General features: G+C 37.1%; 2 protein-coding genes and 1 pseudogene across 6 annotated transcripts; 2 read left to right on the top strand and 1 right to left on the bottom strand.

Annotated features, from left to right (window-relative positions):
• Positions 1 to 835: 835 nt before the first annotated feature.
• Positions 836 to 1,460, top strand: LOC140792112 (acid phosphatase 1 pseudogene; annotated as a pseudogene).
• A 4,199-nt stretch (positions 1,461 to 5,659) lies between these two features.
• On the bottom strand, positions 5,660 to 10,980 carry LOC140792902 (NAC domain-containing protein 75-like). 5 transcript variants are annotated; one of them, XM_073144130.1, is made up of 7 exons: positions 10,931 to 10,980; positions 9,731 to 9,939; positions 9,456 to 9,633; positions 8,426 to 9,012; positions 7,548 to 7,802; positions 7,236 to 7,316; positions 5,660 to 6,089 (listed from the first exon to the last, which is right to left on the bottom strand). In XM_073144130.1, the coding sequence occupies exons 2-7, from the start codon at positions 9,851 to 9,853 to the stop codon at positions 6,009 to 6,011; spliced, it is 1,305 nt and encodes a 434-aa protein (XP_073000231.1). In that variant the 5' UTR covers positions 9,854 to 9,939; positions 10,931 to 10,980; the 3' UTR covers positions 5,660 to 6,008. The 5 variants fall into 5 exon arrangements, with proteins under 5 accessions (XP_073000231.1, XP_073000233.1, XP_073000230.1 ...); XM_073144132.1 differs by having other exon boundaries at positions 7,236 to 7,313; positions 10,931 to 10,978; XM_073144129.1 differs by lacking the exon at positions 10,931 to 10,980 and adding an exon at positions 10,654 to 10,763.
• Positions 10,981 to 16,230: 5,250 nt separating this feature from the next.
• LOC140791980 (ATP-dependent 6-phosphofructokinase 3-like) lies at positions 16,231 to 21,627 on the top strand. The gene is made up of 14 exons (XM_073142726.1): positions 16,231 to 16,733; positions 17,052 to 17,098; positions 17,234 to 17,273; positions 17,422 to 17,484; positions 17,567 to 17,704; positions 17,827 to 17,985; positions 18,122 to 18,175; positions 18,402 to 18,470; positions 18,580 to 18,709; positions 19,176 to 19,216; positions 19,358 to 19,582; positions 19,997 to 20,045; positions 20,125 to 20,279; positions 21,217 to 21,627. Exons 1-14 carry the CDS (start codon positions 16,476 to 16,478, stop codon positions 21,394 to 21,396), a joined length of 1,608 nt encoding a protein of 535 aa, XP_072998827.1. The 5' UTR covers positions 16,231 to 16,475; the 3' UTR covers positions 21,397 to 21,627.
• Positions 21,628 to 21,801: the final 174 nt, after the last annotated feature.

The following is a 21,801-nucleotide window of genomic DNA, read 5'->3' as shown; positions in this document are numbered from 1 at the left end:
TTAATATATTTCTCCTTATAAATATAGAAGAAAAATATCAAATAATCATGTTATCTCCAACTTCTCTTTTTCTTTCTTTTAAAACAATGGTAAAATAATTCTCATCTAATTGCATAATGCTTAGATTGTTAAAAATGCTATATTGTATTCCAGGTTCAAATCCTAGTAATATTGATTTAATTAGGACACCAAAATTTTAACTTTATATATATATAATTCTCAAATAGCCTAAAATTAATTATGTGAGAGTCACCTGATATTTTATTACTAAAAAAATTAAACAAATAGCTGGCGAAAGAAACATTTATAAAGTTATATATAGTTGAGGCGGTATATGAGGAGGTATATATAAAAATAGGTGATAGTTCATGATACTCCTAAATGTAATTATCCTAACAGATAGTTTAATAAATAACGCATAAGTCAGTTGAAGAAAAACATAAAAGAAAAAAAAAAATGGGACAAGAGAGAGGGAGAGAGTTTTCTTGGGCTAAATCAAAGTAGTTTGTTTTGATCTTTTATTCCAACATGTCACTTATTGTCAACTTAATTTTCCTATGGATTGTTTTTATGATTATTGGTTACATCACCTAATCATAGCAAACCACATTAGATTTCATGGGATTTTGTCAACGTGCACAAAACTGTGGACTATTAATTACAGAAATATGATTGGCATTGCCCTCAATATGTAAGTTGGCGCCCACAACTATATATATAAATCCAACCAAGTTAAGTTATATACATAACAGGAGGCCAATATGACTCAGACTTCGATCTTATTTCCAAACAGTCTCTTGATTTCGCCAAATTAGAGTCGAATTCAGGAACTGGGATGAATGGCTGGGTCTTTGGCCTTGATGACACCCTGCTTTCCAACATTGGGCAACTTGGGTCAGTACCTGTTTCCCTGTTAAGACAAAAGGTATAAGGCGATATGCAGACTTAATCCCCTGCTTTCTCTTTCTAACATTTTAGATGGAAGGATCCAAAGGAGTTATCATCTGATGCACCATCAGCCATACCTTCAAGTTTATGGCTGTACAATGAGCTCAAGAATCTGGGCTTTAAGTTGTTCATCTTGTCTGGGAGAAAGTGAGCATCAAAGGAACGAGACTGTGAGCCAGCTACTGAATGCAGGATACGACTCTTGGACAAGGCTTATTCTAAGGTTTGATACATATATATATATATATATATATATGTTGGTACTCACTGCTACATTAAAGATTTTTGAGAAAGTATTTGCTATTGACTTGTTAATGAATGATGCACGACATAGGGATGAGGCTGACACCGCGAAGACTGCGAGGCAGTTCAAATCAGAGAAGCGAGAAGAACTTGGGAATGAAGGATACATCCTTCGAGGAAGCTCAGGGGATCAATGGAGTGACTTGATGGGTTATCCGATGGCACTAAGATCGTTTAAACTCCCTAATCCCATATACTACAAGGAATGATTTGCATTAGATTTGCATCTTATATATTAGCAGATGTTTTCTAGTCTGAAACTTTGTTGCACTCTGGAGCTCCTTTATGAGGATTAATAATGCGATTAGGCAGGGCTTTTAGTTGAATTCCAAAACGATCGAGAAGTGTGGGTTAATTTGCACGTTGTTGCTTCATAAATCATAAAGCATGATTGATACTATGCCCGAGCTAGTCAAAATATGTGGTTATGCTAAAGTTGGGTAAATTTTTCACTCAAATCTGATAATCAAATTTGCATATGAAGATGGATACTGCCGTAAAGTTTTTTTTTTTTTTTTACGATACTGCCCTTCAAGTTTCTACGTAAGAAACATAAGATTTTTAAGAGATATCTATACAAATACCAAGTATTTCGAGGGATATACATATAATTACTAATCTTTGAGAGGTTTATAAATGAATAAGAGATATGAAAAGAGTACATATAAAAAAAACCAAAATTATGTATCTAGTCGGGAGTATAACCCTTTGAACTATCAACGAAGAGCTGGGCTTCTAGTGGGCTTCTAATGGGCTCTCATCACATAGGATGATTAGCTGCGATCTACAAAATTGTGTAGCACAATTAGCAATTTTCTTCTATCATGATCAGTAATATTGGAAGCCAAGGTCTCTTAGCAGTTTGTAATTGCGAAATAAGAACTATTGCTGTTATTTGAACTACTGCATGCAGTAGGAGAGCACACTTTAAATAGCCTTTATCTTAGTGTTCATTTCTTCGTCAAACAAGACTTCTCGTTATATGTTATACAGCTTTTAGATTATTATAATTATTGGATTTGAATAGTTTGTCGAATAAAACATAGACGTATCTATAAAAATCTAATGAGCATCGAATATAAGAGCCTCACGTGAAACAGGTCACGAATATAGTGGCATGCACTTTATCTTAACCCCTTAATCCTATGGATTGAAAGAATAAAAGAAAACAAGAAGGAAACGTGTATCACATGAAAGGACGCCAAAAACTATTAGATCACCTCCACTATATACTTCTCCAGGGATAAGAAGATGCTGAAAGTGTGATTAGTAATCCAATGAGTCGAAATGGTTATAGAAAAAAGGTTAGTTCCTCTTTCTGACCTGAAGAGTTGTCATAGGCTAACTGATGGATGATGGATCCAAGGTAATGTAAATTTAGAAAGGAATTGTTTTAAAAAAAATAATTAGTCCAGGTGAAATTATCCATGTTACATTTAGTTGATTAAGTTTTTATTGTGCATTGCATTGACTTTTATTAAAAAAAGTTGAAAATATATATAATTGCAATTGGATATAGAAGACCGAAAAGGATGTTTAAGCCCGGCCCATAATAATTTTTCCTTTACTGGGATATAAATGGGCTTAACAAAAAACCTCTTAGGTTGGCATGGATATGGGTCTTTACTCTTTATTGGGCCAACTTTACCACATGCACTCTTCCTGTTTGTTTATTTGCCTGAGCTAATTAGTTTACCTTTTGGAGTCCCAATAAACTTAAAAGAAGCCCAAAAGATGCTCATGACTCATGAGAGCTCAAGAGTCGAGACATTCATTAATGACATCGACAAACTGGATAAGCCTAACGGAGTTGCAACAATAAAATGAGAGTATTTATAGAGAGGAAGCCATCATTCTTTAGCTTCTTTTAGTGAATCGAATCAGTGATCATGCACTAAGTTCGAAATAATATAGTTAAGGTATCAAAGAGGTGGTTAAATTAATACTTCTGGTATCTAGGACTTTTTATAATATGTAATACATCTCTATTACATAAAAACAACACTGTCATTTGCAACCTAACAAAGACGAATCTTACAAGTTAAATTTGCCTAACCTAAGAGAATAAGATATACTAACAATGGAGCTATCTCTGGGAATTAAAGATGATAAGTAAAGTAGATCATTTGGGTGAGAATCCAAAAAGGAAGGCCATGTTCTATTATTCTCTCTCCCACTTAGACAATTCCTCTTGCAACTTCTTTAAGGAACCGAATCAGCACATGGGAGCCTAACAAGGCTAAGCCAAGACCTTTGAAGAGAATCAAAGATCTCCACACAAAGAGAAAGAGATGAAACATCAAAGCTTTCTGGAAGGGAGAACAAGACACAGCATTCTTTCTATCTCCTGTCGAAAGGGACACAGATAGATGCACAGTTGCATTCCATTCCACTCAACGCCCACTTGGAAGGGTTGGTTGGTTCTTACTTTATTTATTTGGATGAGGATTTCAGAACCAAAGCCATCCCTTGTCCTTGTACAAGGATTCGCCCGCATGGCATTTTCTAAAATGGCTATCATGCCCCCCTGAAACCTATTTTCGATTTAGATTATAGGATTAATTTTTATGCAGAGAAGTGTTGAGAAAGATAAACAATCTTATAAAAATGAAGCAACTCGACCAAATGCCAACAGGAGTATTTGTAGACTAGTACAAGGATCCAAAACCTTAATCGTATAAAAATGACAAACTTTTTACGAATAGAAAGTTTCGATACTTGGATTTATAGATACTTAACTTGGCTGGACTCAAGCACACAGGAAGATATAAGTTATATATATATATATATATATATATATATATATATATTTTAAAATAGTGAAATCGCTTATTCGAAGATAACACGAAACATCATGACCGCCAAAGGGTCCAGCTTTTAATTCTTTCTACATTTTCCATATATGTACTAAGTTTTGTCCAATTTTTAGTCGATTACATCATTCTTTGCTCCGTTTTCTTGTCAAATTTAGATTCGGTTACCGACTCTTAATCCACCCCAAACGCAAACACTATTACCATCAGCATCTCCACCGTCATTCGACTGCATTAGAAATTTTCCAAGTGAAAAGGGGAAGCATGCCACCGATTGCTTTTAGCTGCAGCATATATCTAACCGCTGTGTTAGTTGAGCTAAAAGTCATCGTCTGGATATCGAGCTATCTTTGAAGCTAGAGTCATGAATGATACAGTGAAAGAAAAGTTACACCAATTGGACTGCAGCTTGTCTTTGCATTTGCAAGTAATATATTATATATATATATATAATAAACATTGTGGAGAGTAAGATCTGGAGTTATACATGGAAGGAAGGAGGGGATTTCGAAATCGATAGTGTGGGAGTGGCAGAGTAGTAGTACACGACTTTCGAGGAAAAAAAGAGAAAAAGAAGAAGAAGGATAATTCAGTCAAATCCTCCCATTACCGCACTTTATTCCTTTCGCTGTGAAACTACAAAGAAGGTTCGGCAAGGCTCTCTGCATGCACGTCCAAAGCTAAGTGAGCAAAAGATGCTTCAAAGCATGCACGTTCCTCTCTCTCTCTCTCTCTCTCTCTCTCTCTCTCTCTCTCTCTCATTCTAGTGAGTAAAAGATACTAATTAATGGCTAAAGCCAGGTGATTCATTAGTGCTGAGAAACTTCGTATCTAGTAGAGCACAGCCAAATAGAATAATGCAGCATAAAGCACTTAACAAAGTGGATATCATTGTTTGGAATTTTGTTTTTGAGCATAAAATGAGTTGATTAAAACAATCTTAGTTAGCTATATACACATGCAAAGGTATTAGGGCACGGAGCAGAAGGTGTGTAGAGAGTTGGTTGTGAAATAGTAAAGTTTCCATTTCCAATTAAAAAAGAAGAAGAAGAAGAAAAAGCAATGTACTTTTGGCAAGTAATATATATGAAAAGAAATTTATTCTCTAGAATATGTTGCTTGGAATTTTACAAGGAGTGGAATGATTAATTTCTTACTCCGGTTAACATAGGATGCGGACATATTTTAATGACTTAAAGAAACCGAGTTCTGTAGGTCTAAAAATGGCAAAGTAAGACCAGTATCACTTCCTAATAGCGCGTACATAAGGGCAGATCTGTAGTTGTTATCATAAGATCAGAGATCACACGTATGTATGAATACAAAGAACTAACTAGCAAATGAACAACACCATTTATTATTTTCATTCCTCCAATCATTTCCAAAACACCACTCAAAACCTTCTTGTTTTGTCTTCTCCTCTTCACATTTTTCTTGCATACAATAAAACAAAAATACTATCTGAGAAGTAAAGAAATTTATAACACATAGAAAACACCTAATTATTACAGAATAATATAAATAATATCAATGAAAAAGATGATTTGATAATGATTACATTGTTGATTTTGACGTATGATTGATTATCTCTAAGCATTTTTGCCCTTCTTTCTGATGTCAGCAACAGCAGTACCTTTCTTTTTCTTTTCCTTGCCTTCTCTTCTTTCTTTTTTAAATATATTTCCTTTTTTTCTTTTTCTTTCCACCAACATCTTATCTTGTCTTGTTGTTTCTATCTTGCATTAATATATAGTTAGTTTTTAGTTGCAGAATCTTCAGCTTCCTTCAACTTCTTGTCCCAAAACCCCATTGACTGAAGAGGAAGAGAGAAGGAACCTTTCGTTCTTCCCTAGCTTGCTTCTTCCTTGGGAAAAACAACTCCAGGTGCAAGTCCAGGTAGTTATGATGTACTGTTGTGTTAGTTTTCTTGGTTTCCACCTCTTATTAGCCATGATGATCTGGGTTGTCAGGCGGCCAGTATGGGTACTGCCATTCTGTCTCTTGGGAGTGTGGAATGGATGTTTCCTGCAATAGCAGGCAAAGAGTTAAAAAGGAACTACTGAAGTGCGACAGTTTAATGAACCAGTTAATGACAAATAGTAGCATAGAAGATAATAGAAGTTTCAATGGAAAAAAAGAAACTATGTTCTCCATTTATTATGGATTATTTCACTGTGCTACCAATGAAGCTGCTTAGGGAGTGCATATACATATGCTTAGACTTGAAAAATATCTCAGTTTCCTCTTTCTTTAAAAGCAGAAGATTAGTAAGAAAAAAGGTGGCACTTTCTTATATATATACTGCTTACAATTAAGATTGGAATGGAACTTATGTCTTCTAATGCACAGGGGAGAAAATTAAAAAGTGATCAAACATGATTATTATAAACAATATTTTAATGGTAAAGGAATGCCAATAGACATGAAAGTAAAAGAAGTAAAGAATCCTTTTTCTTTTCCTATGCATTGTTCTAGAAAATATTAAGTAAACAGAATAGCCTTTAGGATCTAGTCTGAAAGGAAGACAGCCTACAAGGAAAAAAAAAAGCTTGTGTTTTCACTTCTATGGTCTTAAAAGGAAAGAAAGGATGATATTGTTCGTATTGGTAACTGCGCTTCTCTTCTTTGATCTTGAAAAGTGAAGGAAGAGTGGTCCTGTATATATATTAATTATTATATTTCACTTCTATGTCTTTTGAAGGAAAGGGATGTTTCAGTATCTTTTCTTTTATTGGTCAAGTGATCTCTCTCTCTCTCTCTCTCTCTCTCTCTCTCTCTCTCTCTCTCTCTCTCTTCTAGCTGTTCGACCGCTGTAAACCTTTCCTTTGTATAGTTCACATTTGTCTTCTTAAGTCCAGTAATAAAACTACATAGATCTTCTTTTATAAATAAATGCAGATAAGTATATATATATATATATATGTTGCATGAGAAAGTCATCTATTTGGATGTGGGGTGCGGGTAGCCCTTGAGCAACGACAATTAATAAATTACATCGGTGATAATATTTACTGCTTATTTTCATCTCTTTTCTTTTACAAAATTGAATGCAGGTGCTCTATTTTATATAGGCAGTAAGTAGACTGTAACAAACCAGGAACACCCAAAAATGGAAAAAGGGTAGTGAAATGCTGTTGTATGAAGATTACTGCTTAAAATAGCAATACTTACTCCTTTTATGCCCGCTGAAGTGCAACCCATAATCAGCTCTTCCAAGCCAGATGTAGATCTGCGGTCAAGCTGCGGCTGCTGCTGCACCCAGAAAAATTAAGAAAACATCAAAGATGATAAATTCAGTAATGGCACAAGAAAATAATTAAGAGAAGGTAATGCAATGATCTCCTTTTATTTATTTGAGAAGAAAAATGAATCATCAAACGTTGTGCAGGGTCTGAGGCTGAGTCGATCGAGATTTTCCATAATTCAAACTTAATTTGGATTGATGTAGACTAGCATTATTGATGAGAATAATCCAATAAATACCTGAAACTTATTGGTTTGGAGAAGGATCGGCGGCACATGGTACGGGTCATCAAGAACAACTGAGGTCTGGTGGAGCGGCGGAGGAATGATTGTGGAGATGGCGTTTGTCGGCCTGCTGATGTGGAAGGCCGCTGTCGAAGCCGCATGCCGGTGCTGCTGCTCCTGATTCATATGATGCTGCAGCGGCCTATGGTGGTGGTGCTCATGCTCTTCGTGGTCCTCCCTGCCCTTGGATGGCACTTCTCCTATGCCAACCTGTTACAAAACAATGAAACAATTGCAAGTCAATTTTTTTTCTATTCTTTGTTTTTCTTTTCCCCATTCCCTTTCAGTTTTCTTTGTTATCTGTCTTTTTCTTAAAACTTGGTTTGATGGGGTAGGTGATCCAAATGTAGAAGATTCTGTAATTATTGTTTATAAGTCAAATATTGGTGGTGTTTCTTGTGATGATCAATGTGTACATGATTCCTAGGTTTTGCTTGTGATTGAAATAAAATGATGTGAGAGTTTATCTAAGAGGGTCCATTTATGATGTTTCCTTAAATAGACGTGTCATATTTGGTTTCTAGTAGAAAGTTCTCTTCATCCATATGAAGAAAGATAGTGGTGTGAACAGTACATCACTATTAGTATTTCATACGCACGCATTAGGTTAGCCCCTTCTTTTCACTTCTCATTTGATTATCATGCATGAACATATCAAGCACTATCCTTCGTTACTAGCCCTTTATTTTCCCATAAAACTTTAGAAATACTTTGGTTTCCAAAAAAAAAAAAAGACAAAAGAAAGGCTTACAAATTCTGCGGCAGATGTGTTGCTTGCTGAGTGATTAAAAAAAGATAAATCTGACAATCAAAACATAAGTTCATAGAAGTACCTCAGGAAAGGTTCCTCTAAATGGAGCAAAACTGAAGTTGTCAGGCTTCATGTGCTGCTGCATATCAATGGCACTGTAGCCTGAGATCCTAGTCCCAGATGAGAGCTCATCCCTTTGACTCACAACCTCTTTAGATGAGCAACTCCCACTCCCACTATCCCTTCTGTGTTCCATTCCATCCCCACCTACTTGTAGTGATGGTGGTGGTGTTGTTGTTGTTGCTACTGTAGGACACCTGTCTGACCAATTGCACTGCCTTGGTTGTGTCTGGTAAAATATCTTAGACACCACCAGCTCTCCTTCCTTCTCCTCCTCCAATTCTCCAAGGTGGTATTGGTGCATGACCCAGTTAGTTTTTTCAGGCTTCCTATGCTTGCCAAAGTTGGTGTACAAGACCAGTATCTTCTTGCATCCCTTTTGCTTGCCATTGACCATAACTGGCCTTGTCTTGCCTGTCTTGTGCCACCTGGTCTCGCCTCTCTGGAGGTCACATTCAGTTTGTATCTTTCTCCTCTTTCTTGTTCCAGTGGTGTAGGCCTTGGATGGCCTGTGGAAGAAGTGTTTGCTGAGGCCATCCCTTGTCACACCTAAAAAACAAATAGAAGATATGGAAGGATCGGAAAAAGGAATTGTGCAAGGTTAGGTGTGACCAATAGGGCCACAAGCTCAGATTTTCTTGTCAGATGTAACAACCTTGCGAGATAACACCAAACTCCGAGAGGGTTTTGGAAAGACTCAGTTGGAAACTTCAGAAGCATCTTACCATCATGAGATAGAGAGAGATGGAGGCACATATTTCAAGAGAGTAGAGAGAGAGAGACTTGGAGATTCAAAAAATTTAAGGTACTACTTTTTATATTAAAAAATTGGAGTACAGTGGAGTGCTGCAGGAGGGAGGAAGAGAAATGGATCCTATACCTTATTCAACTTGTTTTTTTTTTTTTTTCAAAATAACAATCCAAAACTAAAGTGACAAGAATAATTTTGTGAAACAAAGAGTATCTCACTTTCTAGGTGTAGTTTCTCTCACCTGGTAGCTTCTCAGGATGAGTGTAACATATGCCATCTTCTCCTTCAATAGTTGGTATGAACTCATCTATCAAAGGGTGGGATTTTGAGTCCTCTTCTTTAACCTTTGCCTCCAAGTGCTCTATCAACTCTTGGTCTGTTGGATCAAACTTAACACCTGCTGGTAGTCCAACCCAGTCCTATAAATTACACACACACACACACACAAAGAACAGTGAAACCTCCAAAGAAGTAAGATAAAAAATAGTTTCACCGTGTTAATAGAAATTTCCGTACCGGCTTACGATCGAGCTTGATACCGCAACTAGGGCACTGCTTGGATCCGCACATCCGATGTTCTTCGAGCTTTGCGTCGATGAGATTCGAGCTACTTCCTGATCCTATCTGATTCCTATTCATGGCTTTTGCATGGGCTTAAAACTTCCTAAGAAACTCTCTTATGCTTGATTCCATCCAACATCAAAGTGCACATGAATACTCCTAGCCTGATTCCAGAACTGAACTCATCAGGAAGATAGACAAAATAAGGAACTCAGAGAGAAGGAAATAGAAGGTAGAAGAGGAAGGAGGTGGGGGAGATAAGGAGAGAGAGATGCTGGAATAAAAAGAAAGAGAAGAAAAGGAGAGAGAGTGCGGAGTGCGATATTGATATATATATATAAATATAATTATATCTTCTTTTTAACAATTAAAACAAGACACTAGTAGAACTCTGACTACTTTAACTGAAGCCCATGAGAAAAAGGAAAAGGTTCTTAAAACAACTCTCTCCTCCCCCCCCCCCCTCTCTCTCTCTCTCTCTCTCTCTCTCTCTCTCTCTCTCTCTCTCTCACACACACACACACACACACACACAGAACACCTTTAAACCCTATGCTAATTTAAGCTTCCTCTACGCGGTTAGAGGGAGATAAGAGAGTGAGAGAAAGAGTTGGTAAAGCAAAAGGGTAGGAAACGGCCATCACCAGCTGTTACCGCACATTCCAAAGACCCAAACTCGATACTATTAAACCAAAAGGCATTAAAACTTAGTACTTGGAATTTAACATAAAGGGCAAGGTAATAAGATAAAAACCCTAATGAAGTAACGTATGATTCGTATATTTTCTTGCATGAAATAAGTTGTAAACGGAGGTGCAATAAGAAATAAAAGGAAATTAAAAGAAGGGAAGGGTAGTATTATAGTGATCAGAACTCACATGGGCTTTGGGATTGTGATGAAATGATGATACTTTTTGGCATGAGAACGAGAAGAGAGAGAGAGAGAGGAAGAAGGGTGTGAATCCATAGGTTGCTTCATACCCAAGGCAAGGAGCAGTACACTTGATGGGCCCCAAATAAAATTAAACCAAAAGATATAAAATGCCACATGCCCGAGCAAACTTCTACTGCACGCACCACCATATATATATTACTATTTTACTCTTAAAAATGGTTAATAACATCGATATAGCAATATACAGAAAAGAAGCGTACCTGCTGATTTACTTTACCCTCCATAGACAAGTGTCGTGTTTAAGCTCCATAGAGTACAAATCTCTCATGCAGTTTTTATAGAACCATCATGAGCTTGGACCCACGGGGAGAATATACTCTTGTCGTCGTCGTGGAGGAGGTTGTGTGTGAAGATGGTTAACTAGAACGTAGTATCTTAGACATAGCTTCTTGCTCTTTGTCTTTGAGTGGGTACAACCGTGAGGACGGAGAGTGTGGGATATGGTTAGGTTTATCTAATTTAGACGAGTAGAGAAACTAATATTTTGATTAATATAAGAACTGAAGAGAAAATAGTCAACTCCTTTTTCCAGCTCATCATTGCTACATTAGAGCTCTCCTAGAATTTAGGGTTTAGAATATAAAGTTTTTTAATTCTTCCATCGTCTTGAGGATCTTCCTTCCATCATCGACGACTTCCCCCTCTTCCTTCCTCTCTAGCCAAGTGGTTAGGTGAAGGGAAAAGAGCGGGCTCTTCTCTTCCATAGGAGTTTGCCCTAATCTATCTTTCTCTTTGCCGCCATCTATTCTCTTTCTCTTTCATTTTTATATCTGTTTTTCTTTTTCTCTTGTTGTTGTGTCCTCTTCTCGTCGCCGTATAAAGTAATTACTTGTCTCTTCAGTTTTATAGCTCTCTCCTCTCTTATTGTCAGTCTCCGTTGGTCCTTGTAGCATCTGCTGTCACCATCCTTCTTCTTAACTACTTCACTGCCGTCGAGTCCGCCCTACTTTCTCCTCTGTTCATATCCACCTCTCCTCTCTGTCATAGCAGTCCTCTTTCTTTCTCCCTCTCTTTATTTTCTAAACTGCCTGCTTTGCCCTGGCTTGTTTTCCTGTCATAATGGATCTGATGGATTGGGTGCAAGTCAGGGAGAGCTCATCTCTAGCTCCCGCTTGTCTAACTATAGGGCAACTTCGGGCTAGCGTGTCGTCAGTTATCTAGTTCATGTTGCTGCATTGTGCACCTCTGGATCATTTATTTTCTATTTATGTTTTTAGTGTCGGCTAAGTATCTCCCTTCTCCGGCCTTCCAAATATTTGTACAGCTATGTGATTTCAACTAGCGGATCGCGATGGAGTCGCAAGTTAACTTAATATTATATTTTTCATTGTAGTGTTGTATAACACAAATTATGATCCTATTTTAGCTCTTAATTTATAGACCACACTGTCCTCAATGACTTACTGCTTTCCTAAAAAGGGAAGAACAAAATAAAAACTTAGATAGAGGGACGGTCAATTGCGTCAAATTAATGACTGTGGTGGGACAGCGCACAAGAAAAGCTTTATTCTATGGACGGTGCACCGTTCAGGCTTTCACTGACACAAGGTGTTAATTAGTATAATTTTAATCTTTTCCTTTTTTCTTTTTTTCTTTTTTTTTTGTGTGGAGATGATCATATAAATATCTCATTCATATTTAAAACCCTTAAAGACAATAAGTAAATAAAAAATAATCACACCTAGTGCTTAATTTCTTCCTTCCAATCACAAATTAGTTACAAATATCAACATAACTGGATATGCGAGATATGATGACATTAACGTAGATAAGAAAGGCCCAGTTAAGTTGAACGCCATGGGCCAGGAATGTAGGGAGATGTCCAGCCCACCAGCTTTCTTTGCTCATCTAATCCAAAGAGAGAGAAACACAGCTATCATGATCATCTCTTGCAATCGATCTACGATTTATCATCTTTCTCAGCAAAGTTTACCATGCAACAGCTTTGAGATATCAACAAGCAGATTGGAAACTCTTTCCTGGAGAACAATGGAAACATATCGTAGTTTCCTGACGTTACGTTACTATATATGTAAGCATAGTTAGCTCCAAGGCTGAAGTGATCAGAATACCCTTCGCATTTGAGATCAGCGAAAGTTCTACTTACTTCGCAAACTGAATCATTGAAACATAAAACGAAATAAATTTCTGGTTCCTAAGATTTGCCCTTGTATTATATCTTTCTTTTTTTCATTATATTATTGATAAGGAGCCTGTTCCAAGGGCTGTGATCTTATTTCTTCTGTGTATTAAACTTATGTTTAAATGATAAAACTCGCCATTGGCAGGTTGAAAGACCTAGAATAATGGTAACAATCTAAGATTAAGCTACCAGTAACATCTCCGCACGATTCCAGGAAAATTCAACCGTCCAGTTTTGGCTCTCTTCTCTACATTGTTCTACTTCCCTCCAATCTCATTGATGGATAGATTCTGGCAGCATAAAAAGAAGAGGAGTACAAGAGTATACATAGTCCTACGCTGTACAACCGAATCATTCTTTTTGATCTAATTGGATTATAAAAAGAAAAAGTAGTACTTTTGTTATTTGGTAACGCACATGAATATGAGAAAGACCTTGGATGGGTCGTGCTTCATTTTTAATTATTTTATGTTCCTGATATTTTGTTTTTCATTTATAATGTTGTATCAGACTGCTTTGTTATAATCTCTGAAAGTTAATGAATTAATGATGGGTCTTTAGTAAACCTAAGTTTTAATCGATGTTATTGAGAGGTAGCATCCAATTAGCCATCTTTGCTATCCTATTCGATTCTTAATATATATTTAAGAATGCCAATACTTTATATCACAATGTCAATACTTTAACAAGCCCAAAATTAGTTGTTTAAATTTTGGTTGCAATCTAAGAAGTCTACTTGCATTAAGAAAAGTGCTAATCATGCTATGTCGAATTAGTAAACTACTTCCCGTGAATCATAATGGTGATAGACGACTAGATGAAGGTGATATTTATGATTTAATTATGAGCAAGGAAAGCAAAAGCATTGCAAGGATTCTTTCTATAAGTTAATAAATTATATTCTAGTGTCCAAACTCGCATCATTCATCTCGTCACATTGTTATTTTAGGAACTTTGTAGGTGACTCTTGGGATATAGATTAGAACAGCAAGAAAGTAATCTGATTGATTAATTGATATTTGTGTGCTGCCATTAGTTTAATGTCATAGAAGCCAATTTGCTTTGCCTATGTCAATGCCACTTGACCACCATATTATTTTATTTTATTTTTAAATCCACCATCTTATTTCTGACGACTGAGTGCAGTCTCGTTTTTCCGCAATAAAGACATTCTTTAGTTAAAAAATATTAAGATAAACTATAAGATTTTGGTAAAGAAAAATAATACAAGGTGAAAATATAAATGTTAGATTATTTTTTTTCCGCATCTATACCTCTCTAAAATGTTTATTAGCATGTATGCCTCTCAAAAATTGATATTCTATGATACTCTACACATTAAAGGTATATATAAATGCTCTAAAAAGAATCGGCACAATAAAAAAAGTCCAAGTACCTGTAATCAGATTGAATCCAAGGTTGGATTAGGATTAGATTCTAGTTATCATCCTAGAGGTCACTAATTTTTTTTTTCTTTCTTCAGCTATTTCTGAATTTTAAATTAAGGGAAGCCATGTTGCCCTTTGGTGCAATCCACGACCATTCGCAGCGTCCAATATTGCAAAAACCAAGCACCAATAAACTATTTAAAATCACGTATTACTAAGTTGTACGGCGTACATAAACGAATACTTTTGACATCTCGCAAGACAACCAGATGAAGAGCACATAATTTTCTTTACTCCCTTCACCTGGTCGCAGGCTTGCAATTTGCATTACGGTTTCAATTTTTCACACAAGAAATCCACAACAAAATTTATATATAAAAAGGAAATCTTCTTTCTATTTATGAATTCTTTTAAGTCAATTTGGAGATGCTACGGGGAAAAAAAAAATACGCTTAGATGCGTGACGAAGAGCATTATGTTTGTCATGTTTGAGTGATCAATTGCCAAAGCTTACAAATTAAATAATGCAAGTCCTTATTTTCTTTTTCTTTGTTATTATTATAAAATATTTGCATATACTTCGATCTAAATTCTCTCAGATTGGTACCTGAGTTGAAGAAAGATTATTAAAGAAGAGCCGTGCTATTCACGGATTGTTATAATAAACTTTATCGCCCTCTCGATTAAAGTAGAATATTTCATGGAATATTTTACGCTTATATGGGAGTTTTAATAAAAAAAGCAATTCGATCAAAACAAGAGAATATGCGATGAACCCATGAATAATCCTCTTCGATTTCCAAAAACACAAATTATTTTATTCCTATAATTAAAAGCAATAAATAATTTCAAAACTCCTAAGCCTTCGAGAAGAATCGTAATCTTAAGCAAAGTCCTAATTTGCCCATTGTAATCTGATACGAAGACCTCTCTTATGAATCGCTTATCGTGAAAATTGAGACTTAATTCCATCTTTGACCCCCCAACCACACAAACACACACACACACAAAAACCGGCAAACGGAGTCACCATTGGCTCCCGTCACTCCGCCGTCGGTTTTTTAACGTGATAGTCCGGTCACGGATCCACGTGTACTTTTAAACTAGCACAAGACAAGGTGGTCGGTTAAGTGGGTCCCACTCTTGGACAGGGAAGGGCTTATATATTAGATGCCAAGTGTCTCGACTGCACGCAGTTCGTGGACTCGAGGGATGCACTGCATCCGTTTCTGTTACTATTTCGCGCCCCAGAAAGACTTCCTTTGTCTAGAGATCCTGCGTTCCCAACTACCATTATTGCCTAGTTACCGGCATTCGTGCGAAAGTCTAAAATGCCCTACCCCAGTAAATTACGATGATACCCCTGTCCAATTTGATGGCTGCAGTAGACTGGTCTTCAGGGAAAAAGGACCAGCGGGAGTACACCAACCTTGCCCACCACGTGATTTCAAAGCACGTGCCGATTCACGTGGAACAGCGAGGGATCCAACCACCAACTGGCGGCTAGCCACAACATGCACGAATTTGCTACAGCCTCGATTAATCGGCAGTTAAATTCGTTAGGGTTCTGCTCATTTTGTAAATTACTTCTCCTTCCTCCACTTCAGTTCCATTATGTTTACATTCAATGTATGAGAAAAGTGATAGGAAAGAGGTGACTCAAAAGAGGAAGGCTTTTTGTGATGAATTTTACTGATTTAGCAGCCAAATCAAGAGCTGCCAAGTGCCAAGCATCCCGGGCTGCAGCAGATTGTAGCGCCCTGGGCTTGGGGGGATCCGTTGCCTGCCCCATTTCTACCACCGAAAGTTACGTCCGCGTTTCACTCTCGTCAAAGCCCCAATGAAATCCAAAATTATCCGAATATTCCATTCCGTTCGTAACCTCCAGTGGCAAAATCGCAAATAAACACAAACGAAACCGCATCTGACAACTACACCCTCTTTCTCCCACGACCAAAGGAACCCCCTCACCTCCTTCCTTATTCGTCTCTCTGCTCGCCTTTCTTCCTCTCCATCTCCATCAAAACCAAGCGTCAAAGAAACCCACAGGTTTCGTCAAACCCGAGTGACATCGAAAAGCTATAAATTTACTGATGGCTTCTCCAAGAGCTCCTCCAAATATTCCAGCATCTCTCTTCTTCTCCTCGAAATCTACTACTACTACTACTACTACTACTACTACTACTATTTCATTCTCCATCTCTCCTTGCTCCAATGGGATCGTTGCCTAATCCTCCAGTGTCTCAGACCATCCGCACGGAACCGAACTCCGCTTCAACGAGTTCGAACCATCTGCTCAATCTCAGGAGCTCGCTCTCGGCGGTCAAGATTCCGGCGAGCAACGGCGAGGTGAGGACTGGATTGAGAAAGATGGGGAGCGAGGGGAAACTTGATAAGAAGATTGTTTATGGAGAAGCCGGATATGTTCTTGAAGACGTGCCGCATCTCACGGATTACATCCCTGATCTCCCTGTGAGTTTACCTTATATTTTGCTCTGTTTGTTGGAAATTTGAGAGAGATTTATTATGGATTTTTTAGTTTCTTCGTTGTTTTTTTTTCTGTTTCTGTTTTTCGTTGTGATTGTGATTTGAAGCATCAAATTGTTTGAAGTGGATTTCTTCTTAATTCTACTCCTCTTCGATATTTTTGTTTGTTGAATACAGTATTCCAAATTATTAGAATTTAATCACTTAATCATTTACTTGCGATAGGACTACACGAGTACTCTATCAATTTAATGCAATAAATTTCGATAAGTTTTTGACGTTTTTGATGTTCTGAATTCACAGACATATTCCAATCCGCTGCAAGACAATCCAGCATACTCGGTTGTTAAGTATGATTCTTCTCTTTCCTCTATTTCTATACTCCTATCCCAATTCAGTAATTTATTGTTCTTTTATCTTGTCCATTATTTCTGGAAGTGGACAATCTATTTACTAATTTCAACCTTGTATTTTGTAATTTGCAGGCAGTATTTCGTTAATACGGATGATACTGTTGCTCAGAAGGTGAGCCCTTTTTGGATTACATTACCAAATTTAAGATTGTTTTCTTGGCCGTTGATTAACGTTCGTGATAATTGCTCATCTTCTTCAATTGTTGAGCTAATATGTGCTAATGATAATTTGCTAATCATCTATTACGGTTGTTCTGTAGATTGTGGTTCACAAGAGCAGCCCCAGAGGAATGCATTTTCGACGCTCTGGGCCTCGACAAAAGGTAGGTCATGATGATTTTAAACATCAAATAGTACTGTCGGGATATAGGCTCAAGCTCTTGACCTTTGTTGCATCATGAACAGGTGTATTTTGAGTCTGATGAGGTGCATGCCTGCATTGTAACGTGTGGGGGCCTCTGCCCTGGACTTAACACAGTGATAAGGGAGATTGTATGCGGCTTGTCTGATATGTATGGGGTAACCAAAATCCTTGGCATAGAGGTGAGAACTGCAGACCTACAGGCTACGTTCCTTTTTTTTTATTTTTTATAGTACTACTCCATTCTTTTGGTGTACTTTGGGTTGTGTTTTCTAATTTGTAATCTGGATCATTGCATCATTAGGGTGGTTACAAAGGATTTTATGCTCGAAATACCATTACCTTGACTCCCAAGACTGTCAACAATATCCATAAAAGAGGGGGAACCATCCTTGGAACATCTCGAGGGGGTCATGACACTTCAAAGATTGTTGATTGCATTCAAGATCGCGGGATCAATCAGGTGAGAATACTACTTATTTAATAATTTTAGCATTTTGTTGCTTGAAATTTTTTATTAAATTCATCTAATAAGTTTTACACAATCACAACACCTCCAGTTAGGATCTAGTTTTACTTATTTATAATTTGTCTTCCAGGTCTACATAATTGGAGGAGATGGTACTCAAAAAGGTGCCTCAGTGATTTTCGAGGTAACATTCTATGGATGAACTTTATGTAGAAATACTCTCTATTACATTATGTTTACTGTTGTGATAAATATTTTTTTGTACTATTCAATCTTTATTTCTGACATCACTTCTTCCTAATCTTTATGGAAAGTAAAACAGTGTATTGATAATCAGTATCACATAATAATGGAAGCAGTAATATACAGATCAATTCATTTTGACAATGTTGGGTGTGTGTATTTTGTAGGAAATTCGAAGACGGGGTCTCAAAGTTGCTGTTGCTGGCATCCCAAAGACTATAGATAACGACATTGCGGTACTTCATCTTCATATATATTTTTCATTTGAGCTCTTTTTTAATGGTTAGCATATTAGAATGTCTCGAGACTTGAGCATCTTACTATTAGCATCACTTGTTGATTCAGGCAATCGACAAGTCATTTGGATTTGATAGTGCCGTAGAGGAGGCTCAACGCGCAATAAATGCAGCACATGTGGAGGCCGAAAGTGTTGAGAATGGTATAGGCATTGTGAAGTTAATGGGTCGCTACAGCGGTAAGTTTCTCTTCTGAGTTGCAATTTCCTTTTTGCTCTGATTTTCTTGATATCTGCATCTGCATATCATGTCCATACAAACTCTGTTGTTAATCAATTTTCTATTATTATCAGATTAAACATCATCGAACTTTTACCCCATTCCTATCCTTTTAGATAATATCCTTCTAAAACCGTGTTATTCCCATATTCTAAGATCTTTTTGAAACATTTCCATGGAAATATGCTACTTTCAGCGTATTTCTCTTGTGTTGAATTGGTGGAATCTCTCTTGGTGTTGGTAAGTTTATTGATTTTCATTCTTGCATTAAGTGATTGATTATAAGTCACAGCCAAACTTCTAGGGAATAAACTGCATTATAAAGGACTATATTTAAGAGAATTTCCATTATTACAGATAGCATGTTTTGCTTACTGTCTTTATTATCTGACTTTAAGTGAATAACCATATATTATATTGTTGCAGGCTTCATTGCAATGTATGCTACTCTTGCGAGTCGAGACGTGGTATGTTGAAGTCTTCCATTCCTCGTACATAATGATCTTGTTTTCTAGCTAAATAATCACCTTCCCAGATGCCATTGACAAGAAAATAGTGAATGTTCTTTTTCCTTGTTAGACTAATGAATTCTCTGTTACTCTTTTCAGGACTGCTGCTTGATTCCAGAATCCCCCTTCTATCTGGAAGGGAAAGGTGGACTTTTTGAATTCGTAGAGAAGCGTCTTAAGGAGAATGGCCATATGGTCATTGTTGTTGCCGAGGGTGCAGGACAGGAGCTTATTGCTGAAAGTATGCGGTCAATGGACCATAAAGATCCTTCTGGAAATAAGCTTCTCCTTGATGTTGGACTTTGGTTGTCTGAAAAGATTAAGGTTAGACCTATGGACAAACTGTTAGTATCAACAATTAAGTTGCCTCTGTTTCATACAGCAGCTTACGGTCAATAGTGAGTCAATAATCCCAACTTAACATGTTAGATTTATACGCCTCTTGCATTTGAATTTGACTTTCTTTGTTCCTAAAGAATGGTTCACTTTAGCCTGACCTTCAAATTTAATTGCCTAAGCCACCTTGCTCTCCTATAAAGAGTATACTTAATCATGTTTAATGTAGTCATATAACTTTTTGCCTCATGACTAAGGGGTGACTCCACTGCACCTTTTTTTGTCATGGTATATCATCATCATATGCTAAATTTGTTGTGTTATTAACTTAAAACCTTTTAAACTTTCGGAATCAGATGAAATTGGTTTTTAAAGCTAATCGTCGGCTTTCTTATCATGCAGGGGCATTTTGCAAAACTACAGAAGATGCCCATGAATCTTAAATATATAGGTCGGTGAGGAATCTTATTGACATGATTTGCTTATATCATTGAGGTGATTATACCTAACTTACTGTACTCCCATTGCAGATCCTACATACATGATACGTGCAGTTCCAAGCAATGCTTCTGACAACGTATACTGCACATTACTGGCTCATAGTGCTGTCCATGGAGCCATGGCAGGATATACTGGTTTCACGGTTGGGCCTGTTAATGGCAGGCATGCTTATATTCCGTTCTATGTAAGTTCCATCTTTTCATCAAGTTCATTCCTAATATTACATAGCTCATTCTTATTTTACAATGACGAAAATTGACCTAATCTGCTATTGGGAGAGGAGAGTAAATGTAACCTTGCCCACACAACCAGTTCATTAGGGGCTATGTGAAGTAGAAAATACTTGATCATCGGGCTTAACCAGTCCGCTGGTGCATTTTCACCCCCATATATGTTTGGCCTGTGCTTTTTCATCCTGAGGCAACCGAATACTAGTTATCATGCATCCTGACTTTTTTTCGATTGATAGCGGTGAAGGAAACTCTCTCCAGCACAGGCTTTCTTTAAACTAGATTCTTGAATACCTGCACCGCACATTGACAATCTTAACAGAGTTGTCAGTGCATACGAGATTCTACTTGCTTACGGAGTAGGGAGCATCAATAATTCCTTTCATTGTCTACTTTATTACTGTTTGGGTTAGAGCATTTAAAATTACCTTACGATGCTCTAGTGCATATTAGAAAATAGAACACTAGTAATGGAGCAACTTTAAACTTGAATACCTGTTGACCTGATGACCAAGGATGAAAGGTGGCGAGAATTAGATGCTCATTATTCTCGTCTCCGACAAGTTTGTGGTTATTGTTCTTCCACTCTCATAGCACAGTATTGCGGACATCTGTGACTAATGGGTGTCCTTTTATACTGCCTTTTTCTGTTTTTTTTGCCCCCACTTTCTCATTCCAAGAATAACCTGCAGAGAATTCAAGTGACTGCCTGTACCCTTATCGATCATCCTTCTATTGAATCCCCGATAACAGATCCTGCTATAGACTAAAAGAATACCTTTTACGGAATCTGATAATTTTTCTCCTGTTTCTGCCAACTAATGCTTCAGTTTGGAGATTCATCGTAAACTCTCTTTCAAATATTGACCCTTGGGTTTATCAATAATGCAGAGGATCACAGAGAAACAGCGCAAAGTTGTGATAACTGACAGGATGTGGGCTAGGCTGCTATCTTCAACTAATCAACCAAGCTTCCTTAGTCATAAAGATGTAGAGGATGCAAGAGAGGAAGAAGAAGCTGCAACCGCGACGCAGGGTGATCATCAAGTTAGTTATGATATTCTTCTTTGAGATTTAGTAAATAAATTATTGAGTTTAGATCAGGTTCAGCGGTTGTAGTGCCTGAAACCCATAGGATGTAAAATTACTGGTGTGAAGGGGACCTGTGATTTATTGATCAGAAAGGTCTACCTAATTTTGTTCGTGGAGATGCAATATTGTTTGTGTGCATCGTGTAAAGGTTATCTGCAAAATAAAATAAATTTGTTATCCGCAAAATAAATAAAATTTTGTTTTTCTCTACTTCCAGGATTGTTAATACCCACTGGATATGCTTTGTAAAATCATTTTATTGACCATTTGAGGTTTAGCAGAACATAGGCATGGAGTGTAATTTCCTAGCAGGCACCAACAATGTCACACTATACTGGAGCATGGTTTGATTCATAACATGCACCAGGAAAATGACTACGTCAA

The sequence above is a fragment of the Typha latifolia genome, chromosome 7 (genome assembly GCF_019914945.1).
Source record: "Typha latifolia isolate L0001 chromosome 7, TyphaL0001v2, whole genome shotgun sequence".
NCBI classification, from domain to species: domain Eukaryota; kingdom Viridiplantae; phylum Streptophyta; class Magnoliopsida; order Poales; family Typhaceae; genus Typha; species Typha latifolia.
The sequence above is the reverse complement of the archived record's forward strand: the minus strand, read 5'-3'. Positions and strand labels throughout refer to the sequence as shown.

Coding starts and splice junctions, on each gene's coding strand:
- LOC140791980 (XM_073142726.1), top strand. CDS start 16,476: ATGGGATCGTTGCCTAATCCTCCAGTGTCTCAGACCATCCGCACGGAA. Junction 16,734..17,051: donor ATTACATCCCTGATCTCCCT/GTGAGTTTACCT, acceptor CTGAATTCACAG/ACATATTCCAATCCGCTGCA. Junction 19,217..19,357: donor CTCTTGCGAGTCGAGACGTG/GTATGTTGAAGT, acceptor TACTCTTTTCAG/GACTGCTGCTTGATTCCAGA.
- LOC140792902 (XM_073144130.1), bottom strand. CDS start 9,853: ATGAATAGGAATCAGATAGGATCAGGAAGTAGCTCGAATCTCATCGAC. Junction 9,634..9,730: donor TCAAGCTCGATCGTAAGCCG/GTACGGAAATTT, acceptor TGTAATTTATAG/GACTGGGTTGGACTACCAGC. Junction 7,317..7,547: donor TCCAAACCAATAAGTTTCAG/GTATTTATTGGA, acceptor TTCTGGGTGCAG/CAGCAGCCGCAGCTTGACCG.